We start from the raw sequence: 10,062 nt of genomic DNA, 5'->3' as shown, positions 1-10,062 counted from the left end.
CTCCAATGGAGCCTCGCTGTGGGAGGGGAAGAGAGAGAGACAGAGAGGAAGGAGAAGGGGAGGGGTGGAGAAGCAGATGGGCGCTTCTCCTGTGTGCCCTGTCCAGGAATCGAACCCGGGACCCCTTGCACGCCAGGCCGACGCTCTACCACTGAGCCAACCAGCCAGGGCCTTAAAACTCTTATAATCTAGTTTTGTATACTTCTTTTATTGTTCTTGTTTAAGTATTAAATGCATAAAATAATAAACTACTTTTCCATATATCTTTTTTTTTATACTTAAAACGGTCATTAGGGCAAAGAACCAGTTGTTAAATTATTTGAATCCCACCACTGATTTTAACCATTTTAAGGTAGACAGTTCAGGAGCACTGAGTATGTTCATTATTTTCATATCCATCACCTCAGAAAGCAATGTGTCCTGATACATGTATTTGAGCTGTATGAAATTGCCATTATCTGACTGCTTCTGACCTTGAGGAATGGCAATTTCAATTAGTTCACTCTAATAACTCTATTTCATTTTGTTTCACAGTTTGGTAGTATTTCTTATGGGACTACAATTTATCTAATATCCTATCAATGGATATTTAGGTTGATTGGGTTGCTTATGGTTTTTTTTTTTTGGGGGGGGGAGGGTGTTCTCTTCCCAAACAATGCCACTCTAAAATTTGTCTTCCACATCATGTGCAAGGGTTTCTTTTGGGCCATAGACCCAGAAATGGAATGGCTGGATCATGCTGTGTGCACACCTTCAACATTTATAAATATTGCTAAATTTTTCTTTAAAGGGATTATATCGATTTGCATTTCTCCAAGCAGCATAGTAGACTTCCCTTCCAGGGGTCCCCAAACTTTTTACACAGAGGGCCAGTTCACTGTCCCTCAGACCGTTGGAGGGCTGCCACATACAGTGCTCCTCTCACTGACCACCAATGAAAGAGGTGGCCCTTCCGGAAGTGCGGTGGGGGGCCGGATAAATGGCCTCAGGGGGCTGCATATGGCCCGCGGGCCGTAGTTTGGGGACGCCTGCCTCAGCCATATTAACTACCAACAGGTTTTAAGTGTTGTCAACATAATGAGTGTGAGCAGTATCTCATAGTGGCTTTATTTTTACAGTTCTCTGGTTATTAAGAAAATAGATTATGTTTTCATGTTTATTGTTCATTCATATTCATTTTCTTTTAATTATTAGTGGGTTTTTTGCCCATCTGCTTAATTATTTTTATGAAATTGTAGAATATACATTCTTTAGTTATTAAAGGTTGTATCTGATATTTTGAAATAGGCAAAAAATGTTTTTTACTTAGATGAATTCACTGACAGATCTAAAATGGGTTGTTAAAGAAAAAGGTGGGGCTTTGCTTTTTGAAGTATCTCTAATTTTTTAGCTCGAGATCACGGAAAATTATTCCACAACATTCCGGGCTTAAGGATACACTGTTCTGATTCGGTGTGACATTTTTCAGGTACTCTGGAAGGAGCTGGGGTGAGAAGAGAGGGGACAGATGTGGACACACTGCAGCCAGGGGCAAACACTGCAATAACACAAAAACGATCAATTCTAACCTGCTTTTTCAAGTCATTCCCAAGCAGTCTGTCAGCTTTTTATGGTTGTACATATGGTTTATGGGCTTCCGATTTTACTCTAGCACCAGGCCCTGCAAATGTTGGGCAGGCCCGAGGATGGGTGACCAGTGGGAAGGGGAGATGTGGGTCAGGAGGAGTGTAGGGATACTGTCAGTGTTCCAGGCAGATCTCTTCCGATCCTCTTCTACCCCCCTCTGCCTTCCCACTGCCCTCCAACCAAGCTGCCAGTTAGTAGGGGTTTAGGTGAGAAGACCATGGTAGGGACTGCCCTCAGACTACTGCAAGTGCCTGGAAATTTAAGTTTCCTCACCTGGGGAAGCTCTTAACCAAGGGTGGAGGAGTGAGGGAGGATGGAAGCCCAGTTCCCTTGCCATCAGTTGAGGGGAACTGTGAGGATAACTTTCACTCCAGAGCACTCCCCTCAGGCCAGGCTGAGATAACAGGTGTGGCCTCAGCCCTGCCTACCTTCTCCTCTTCCCTGTCCTGCATCCAAAGAGCGATTCCCGAACAAATCACTTGCATGAGAATCCTCATCTCAGGACCTGCTTCTGAGTACTGTACCTCAGTGGTCCCCATCATTTTTTGGGCCACGGACCGGTTTAATGTCAGAAAATATTTTCACGGACCGGCCTTTAGGGTGGGACGGATAAGTGTATCACGTGACCGAGACAAGCATCAAGAGTGAGTCTTAGACGGATGTAACAGAAGGAATCTAGTCATTTTTAAAAAATAAAACATCATTCAGACTTAACTATAAATAAAACAGAAATAATGTAAGTTATTTATTCTTTCTCTGAGGACCGGTACCAAATGGCCCACGGACCGGTACTGGTCCACAGCCCGGGGGTTGGGGACCACTGCTGTACCTGACAGAAGGTGGACATTTGGAGGGTTTCTGTTTTGCTTTGGTTTGTTTTTTGTTTTGAAGGAAGGGGAAATTATGGTATGTTTTGTATGCCCATGGGAATGATCTGAGGGAGAAGAAAAAGTTAATATAGCAGGAGAGGGGAGGGAGGGCTTCGGGAGTGATGTCTTTGAGTGAGCAGGATAGGATGGTTCCTGCACCAGAGGGGGAATTGACTCTTGAGAGTAGCACAGACAACACACCCACCGCTGACAGGAGAGAAAGCAGCAAATACGGCTTAATGCAGGTGGAGCAGGAGACTCGGTGGTGGAAGATGGAAGCCTCTTCTGATTATTTCCCTTAGTGAAATGAGTGAGAATTTTGAATGCAAGTGAGGAGAGTGGAGGTTGATAGAGGTCTAAGGAGACAAAAGACGGTAAAAATAGTTTCAGAGAACAAAGGGCTGGCATAACTAGGGAAATGTCACAGGATTGCCAGGAACCACTGAAAGTTTATTTGAGGTTTGTGGTCATTGGTTTTAAATGAGACCAGTCTGTAACATTGTATGTTTTTACACCAGCCACAACCAGGAATTCCAGTACAAATGTGGTGTTAGCAAACATAGGAGATTAACCAGAGTTCAGATGAGTAAGATTGAAGGAAAGGCAAGGAAGTTCAAGGTAGGTGCAAGAGAAAGAACTTAATGATAACACGTGGACTCTAGCTGGAGAAAGAGGGAGTGAGGAAAGAGGGAGAGGAAAGGGGTGGTGTTGAGATTGGAAAGATGGCAGTTAGGGTTAATGGACTAACAGAGGCATCCATGGCCCTGAAGACCATTAGAGGGAGGGTCCTAGAAAAAGTGAGACAGAAAGGTATGGTAGCACGTGCTCAGAGAGGAAGCTGAAATTGAGACGAGGGTGAAAGTACCACTATTGGTAACAACAAAGTTTACTGGATGCGCGATTGGGAAGACATGGAGGTTAAGCTGATTTAAGGAAGGTGGTGAAGATTAGGAACTAATGCAGGTGAAATAATGGCAAAGTATATACCAAAGTAAAATTATAAATGAATTAACTCTTCTTCTTTATGTGCCCTTGTATATATTTCCCCAATACAGTGTTCCACAATGAGCATACATTTCCTGTAAGCAGGAAAAAAGTTATTAAGTAAAATCAAAGACATGACAAAGGCAAAATGAAAAAAAAATCCTTTATTATTTTTAAGTCAATGACTACTATTTACAAATATCCAGGACCCAAAGCTCATAAAGTTATTTCCATTCTAAAATCGTACCAGTCTTTCCAAGCATTTTGTATAGAATCATTTAAAGTGAAACTAAATGAAAGATGTGAGTTTCACAGTGTATGCACTTTGTTCCAAGTAATACCTATTTAAAATACATACTTACTTATATTTGCATTAAAAAACATAAAATTATGGGACGAGGAGGTACGAGGACTGGGCATATGGTAGACAGAAATGGGTGCAAGACTTCTTGGGTGCCTTTCTACATTTTATCTTTGAACAATGTAAAAATATCACCTATTCAAAAATAAATTAAAAATTAAGAATTAATACAATTTTTAATTTCTAGTTGAAAAACTTTTAAAAATCATATATGCAAAAGTTATGTTAGGAAATGGTTGTATATATTGAGAGATGAGTCTTTCTTTAAACAAGGAATTTCCCCTAGTACTTTTTAAAAAGAGTTTCACTTTCAAAAATTTAGTTTCTGTTTTAAGGTACAAATGTGTCCATATATATATATATATATATATATATATATATATTTTTTTTTTTTTTTTTTTTTTTTTTTTTTTTTTAAGTGAGAGAGACAGGAAGAGAGAGAGACAGAGACAGATAGGGACAAACAGGAAGAGAGAATGATGAGAAGCATCAATTCTTCGTTGTAGCACCTTATGATTGCTTCTCATATGTGCCTTGACCCTGAGGCTACAGCTGAGACAGTGACCCCCTTGCTCAAGCCAGTGACCTTGGGCTCAAGCCAGAGACCAAGGAGTCATGTCTATGATCCCACGTTCAAGTCAGTGACCCTGTGCTCTAGCTGATGAGCCCGCGCTCAAGCTGGTGACCTTGAGGTTTCAAACCTGGGTCCTCTGCGTCCCAGGTGAATGCTTTACCCACTGTGCCACCCTGTGGTCAGGCGTGTCACTGTATTCTTAATGCACCTTAGAAGAAAACTGCAGGCCTTTGAAAAGACCCATACCCTACCAGAAAATAAGTTAAATAACTTGTCACTTACAATATATATCGCTGCAGAAGATAATTATAATTGTTTGGTATGGCTCCATAGTTTAGAATGAGAACCAATGGTTTTATTTTTATTTTTTATTTTTTATTTTTTTTTGTATTTTTCTGAAGCTGGAAACGGGGAGAGACAATCAGACAGACTCCCGCATGCGCCCGACCGGTATCCACCGGGCACGCCCACCAGGGGCGATGCTCTGCCCACCAGGGGGCGATGCTCTGCCCCTCCGGGGTGTCGCTCTGTTGCGACTAGAGCCACTCTAGCGCCTGGGGCAGAGGCCAAGGAGCCATCCCCAGCGCCCGGGCCATCTTTGCTCCAATGGAGCCTCGGCTGCGGGAGGGGAAGAGAGAGACAGAGAGGAAGGAGAGGGGGTGGGGTGGAGAAGCAGATGGGCGCCTCTCCTGTGTGCCCTGGCCGGGAATCGAACCCGGGACTTCTGCACGCCAGGCCGACACTCTACCACTGAGCCAACCGGCCAGGGCCGAGAACCAATGGTTTTAGATACATTCTAAGGAGTGGATTCAAGTTTAACAAAGAACAATTCAAGCTGTCCAAGAATGAAAGCAAATGGCAGGATTGCAGAGCAGTAGATACACAGGATTGGAAGTTCTCCACTAATAGCTGTGAGAATTCAACAAGTCACTTAACACTCTGAAAGGTAAACCACAGCACCCCTAGAGTTCTTTTAAGTTCCTCAATTCATGGTTGCATGTGGTGTGAGTGCCCTTTGCTAGAAGGATAGTGGAAGATCTGTAACTCTATTATGGGTGAGAGGCTGCCCTGGAGCAGGTTTCAAATATGTTAACCACTGGCACCTGACAATAAATCTGACGGCTTCCAGCCATGGGCCCTCATCCATGTCACATTAAAAAGTTCAATGTATGGGCACACCGAGCAATATACAGATCATGTATCACAGAAATGCTCACTTGAATCCTACACAATCTTATTAACTAATGTCACCCAATAAATTTAATTTAAAAAAATGTTCAATGTAAAGTTAATTACTTTCTGTGGACACCAGGATGTAAGCACAGAGATTATGTGACAGAACTCAAATATAAAGTGGTCATACAGAAAAGCCCGAATGTACCTCCATTAATTTTTTTTAAATGATCACCAAAAACATTATTTAAAGTAAATGTGGAGGGCTCAAAGACCCTGAGAATAAATCCGTGAATGCCTGTGGGCCCAAGAATTCCAGGTTAAGAAAAACTTGACTAGATCACTCAGAAAGTATCTGATCTGGAACACTTTGTGAGTTAGATTTGGCACAAAAGTTATCTATAAAATGAACAAAACCTCTAATTTTGTCGAGCTCAGTGGAGCCTTGATCATTGATAAGTGACTGTTCTTCAGCAGCACTTACCACTGTGTTATACTGACCAGTGTCCATTCTGATTAATCAGTATCCACGATGCACCAGCTGCTTATGTTTAAATTACCTGAGCATTGTTGGAGTATAATCTATTGCTAAGGGAATCCTAGTAAACCTGCTTATGACCAAGATAAGTCCCTGAAGTAGATAGAGGCCGATAAGATGCTGTGGTGACTAATATCTCTAATAATAATAAACATTAGTAGCACCATTATTTTAAAACTCACATTTTCATAACACTCCACCAAATGTCTTTTTTTTTAAGTGAGAGGAGGAAAGATAGTGAGACAGACTCTTGTACACACCTCAACCAGGATCCACCCAGCAATTTCTATGTGAGGCCGATGCTTGAATCAACCGAGCTATTTTTAGTGACTCAGGCTGACATACTGCTCGGACCAACAGAGCTTTCCTCAGCACACTGGGCCATGCTCGAACCAAGCAAGCCACTAGTTGCAGGAGGGGAAGAGGGAGAAGGAGGAGGAGAAAAGCAGATGATCGCTTCTTTTGTGTGCCCTGACTGGGAATCAAACCTGGGACATCCATACACGAGGCTAATGCACTATCCACTGAGCAAACTGGCCAAGGCCAGAAGCTAAACTTTTGAGAAAGAAAGGAGAGAGAAAAAAATAACTACAGCCCTTGTAGGTTGAGTAAAAGTAGGCAAAATAAACAGAAACATCAATCAATCTGTTTCCTCCATAAATTTCTGGAGAGACAATTGCTGTAGCCACTGTCAAACAGCTGTGACCAAATCATTTCCTGTTGTTCCTGAACACTAAATTCTCAATCTCACACAAACATATCACGGGACAAGTGTGTACATGTTCCAATGAAGAAAAAAAACCCAAGACAACTTCACTCCTGATGTCTGTATAGACCCATGACTCACAGGCATAACTGTCTAGTGACATCTAAAATGCTTGCTGAAGACCTATGAAAAGAAAGTTCATGGAGTGTTTCCTGATTCTAGGATTTAATCTTGCACAAACACTAAGACCTATCACGACAGAAATATGAAATAGACCACAGATATCAAACCCCAAATGCTTCCAGTGAAGAAGAGTTAATCAGTTTTGTCCATCTGGACTCAGAGCCAGGAGCTGGTCTTGTTTCTGCTGGGGACATTGTGGACCAGTGAGAGAAGGGACAGTTCTTCACTCAGAAGATGTCAATAAGTATTGCTAGTGTCATTTTGTAGCTAAAAGTCAGCTGGAATTAGAAGCAAAAGTACTCAAATTCTGCAATTTCCATTTAGGTAACTACCAAAAGACTCTGCCATCTAAAGGCCTTATATGCGCAACACCACAATTAAATTTTTTTTTTTTTGTATTTTTCCAAAGTTGGAAACGGGGAGGCAGTCAGACAGACTCCCGCATGCGACCGACTGGGATCCACCCGGCATGCCCACCAGGGGGCGTCGCTCTGTGGCAATCAGAGCCATTCTAGTGCCTGAGGCAGAGGCCACAGAGCCAACCTCAGCACCTGGGCAAACTTTGCTCCAGTGGAGCCTTGGCTGTGGGAGGGGAAGAGAGAGACAGAGAGGAAGGAGAGGGGGGGCGGGGTGGAGAAGCAGATGGGTGCTTCTCCTGTGTGCCCTGGCCGGGAATCGAACCCGGGACTCCTGCATGCCAGGCCAACGCTCTACCACTGAGCCAACCAGCCAGGGCTTTAATGGATATATATCCATATATATATATATATATGGATATATATCCATTAAATTTAAGACCGTATAAAGGTTTGGGCAAAAGTAGATTTACAGTTATTTGTATAGAAATAATACAACTAACAAATAATAATACATATAAGAATAAACTGTTTCATGTACTCACAACTGTAAACCTTCTTTTTCTCAATCTGTATATATTCCTTAATTCTCCCAACAGATCTTTTTTTCTCTACTTTAAAGACAATGCTCAAAAAACTAGCTTGAGTTAGTCTCTTTGAGCAAGGTAGTGACAGAGCAAAACAGAAAACCCAAGTCCTCTATCTCCAGATACTTTGCCCTTTGAACACCAACTTTCTCCTTCAGGGGAGGATTGTTCAATGGCCAACAGCTATGCAAATCCAATTGAACAAGACTGGAACCACAAGGTTCTTCTGACTATTTCTTATAGAAAGTTCACCATAAATGAATTTGACTTTCACAGAAGTAATTATTAAATCTGGCATCATTGAAAGTTTTCTTCATCCCCTGACCTCTTTCATGAGCACCTGCATATCCAAGGAGACATTCATAAGGTCCTGTTATGTCCCGTGACAGCCCAGTTCACTGACATGGGACATAACATCGTGTAAACAATAACTGGCTGAAAGGCTGTAGAAAATTGCCCTACCTCCTTGGATCTCAGCTTCCTCATCTTTAAAATGAAGGCCTTAACCACAGCATTTTCAATCTCCTTCTTTCCAGGAATTAAAATGTAATGCCTTCTAAGAATTAAAAAAGAAAAATTCTTCTTAAAATAGAAAAAAAGATCACATACATTAAAATATTCAAAACCTTAATTTTAAAAGTGTCAAAGCTTCCATACAGAGCCACTATATCCAGAAGGCAAAGCCAGTCTCCTCTCTGGCTAAGGAGAGAGCAACAAGCCCTGTGAACACTTCAGTCCCTCAAGCTGCTTCTCTCTTCACCCTCTGGGCCAGAGGAGCAGGAAGTGTTGGTGACAAGGCGGGGTTGCTGACTGTGATCGGCACTGTGCAGCTGCCAATCCTGAGGGCCCCTGGCCAAGAGACAGGGCTGTACTGCAGACTGAGTCCTGATGCATGCCTCACCAGAAGCCAGCGCTACTCATTCAGGTTTTCAAGTGCAAGAGGCAATAAATTCTTTGCTTTAACTAGGTTTGAGCTGAGTGTTCTGTTACCAGCATCTGAAAGGTTCTGCCCAACTTGGAAGTAACATCAGGCTGTGAAGTTTCTGCTCCCAGAGGAGCTGAATATATGTCTCTCTTCACACTGAGCTATCTTCCTAGAGCCAACCCAGTGCCCGATCCAAGAAAAATAGTTCATGCAGGAACATCTTCCTTAACACTACTGTGGGAAATAGGCATGGCATAAATCAAATTTCCCCCTCAATAGATGAGCACAAGAGTTTTTGGAAGGGAAGAGCAGAGGAAGGATCAGCAAACCATAACCTCGTCATCAACCAATGTCCAAAATCAGGACATGCAGAGGAGACACAGAATTATAACAAGGAGTGGTCACGTAGAGGGGAAAGCTAAGGACATTGGTTCTTAGAGCTAAAAAGAACCTTAATGTTCACCTTTTACTTCACAGATATACAAACAAAACCCAATTACTTTGTTTTCAGGGTGCACAGCTAAAGGCAAGACTATAATCTAGGCAACAATAAAAAGTTTTGTAATATTTATATTGGTTAAAAAGGAAAAAAACAAAAATAAAACAATTTACTGTGTCAGAAAATAGAGCATTTCTTATTACCAGAATCACAGATGAAGACCCATTTACCATCTGTCACTGATTCCTATGCTGGGTGGGAAGTTGAAAGAGAAGGCTCCTTTCAAGTCTAAGAGTCAATGAAAACTCTCACTTGGCACAGGGAATATGACTTTTTTCCGTAGTGTGTAAGCAGGTCGAGGAATCTGCTTCTTTTTTACACCTCGCTGACTCACATCATTATTGACAACAGTGAGGATGGATAAGATATCTTCCTGTCTGCAGGCAGAGAAGAAAATATATTTTCAATCAGGAGACGGAAATCATGTATGAGGTCTTAGAAATAAGACCCTAAAACACATGGCCTCTTCCTAGCTCAACATGCTAAGATTCTAAGGGGCATCCTGCTAAATATGAAGAAATATTTCTGAAATGGAAAAAACAAATGCTAAATTATATAACATTTTCAAATCTGCATTTAGTGTTTAAAAACATTATAATAATTACACCTTCCATCTTAATGTATTTAGCCCACAATTTTACATATAATTACTTTTTCATGTTCTTCCTTTGTAGATAGATA

The 10,062-nt window shown here is 41.8% G+C and overlaps 1 protein-coding gene across 1 annotated transcript in view; it reads right to left on the bottom strand.

The window, feature by feature from the left end:
* Positions 1 to 7,648: 7,648 nt before the first annotated feature.
* Positions 7,649 to 10,062, bottom strand: part of CASP10 (caspase 10) — a 47,452-nt gene continuing 45,038 nt past the window's right edge. The window contains exon 9 of the mRNA XM_066345744.1: positions 7,649 to 9,758. Within this exon, the coding sequence (XP_066201841.1) occupies positions 9,617 to 9,758 (142 nt within the window). The 3' untranslated portion in view covers positions 7,649 to 9,616. The remainder of the gene's footprint in view (positions 9,759 to 10,062) is intronic.

This window comes from Saccopteryx leptura, chromosome 7 (assembly GCF_036850995.1).
Source record: "Saccopteryx leptura isolate mSacLep1 chromosome 7, mSacLep1_pri_phased_curated, whole genome shotgun sequence".
Taxonomy (NCBI): domain Eukaryota; kingdom Metazoa; phylum Chordata; class Mammalia; order Chiroptera; family Emballonuridae; genus Saccopteryx; species Saccopteryx leptura.
Note: the sequence above shows the minus strand (reverse complement) of the source record. Positions and strands in the feature narration are given on the sequence as shown.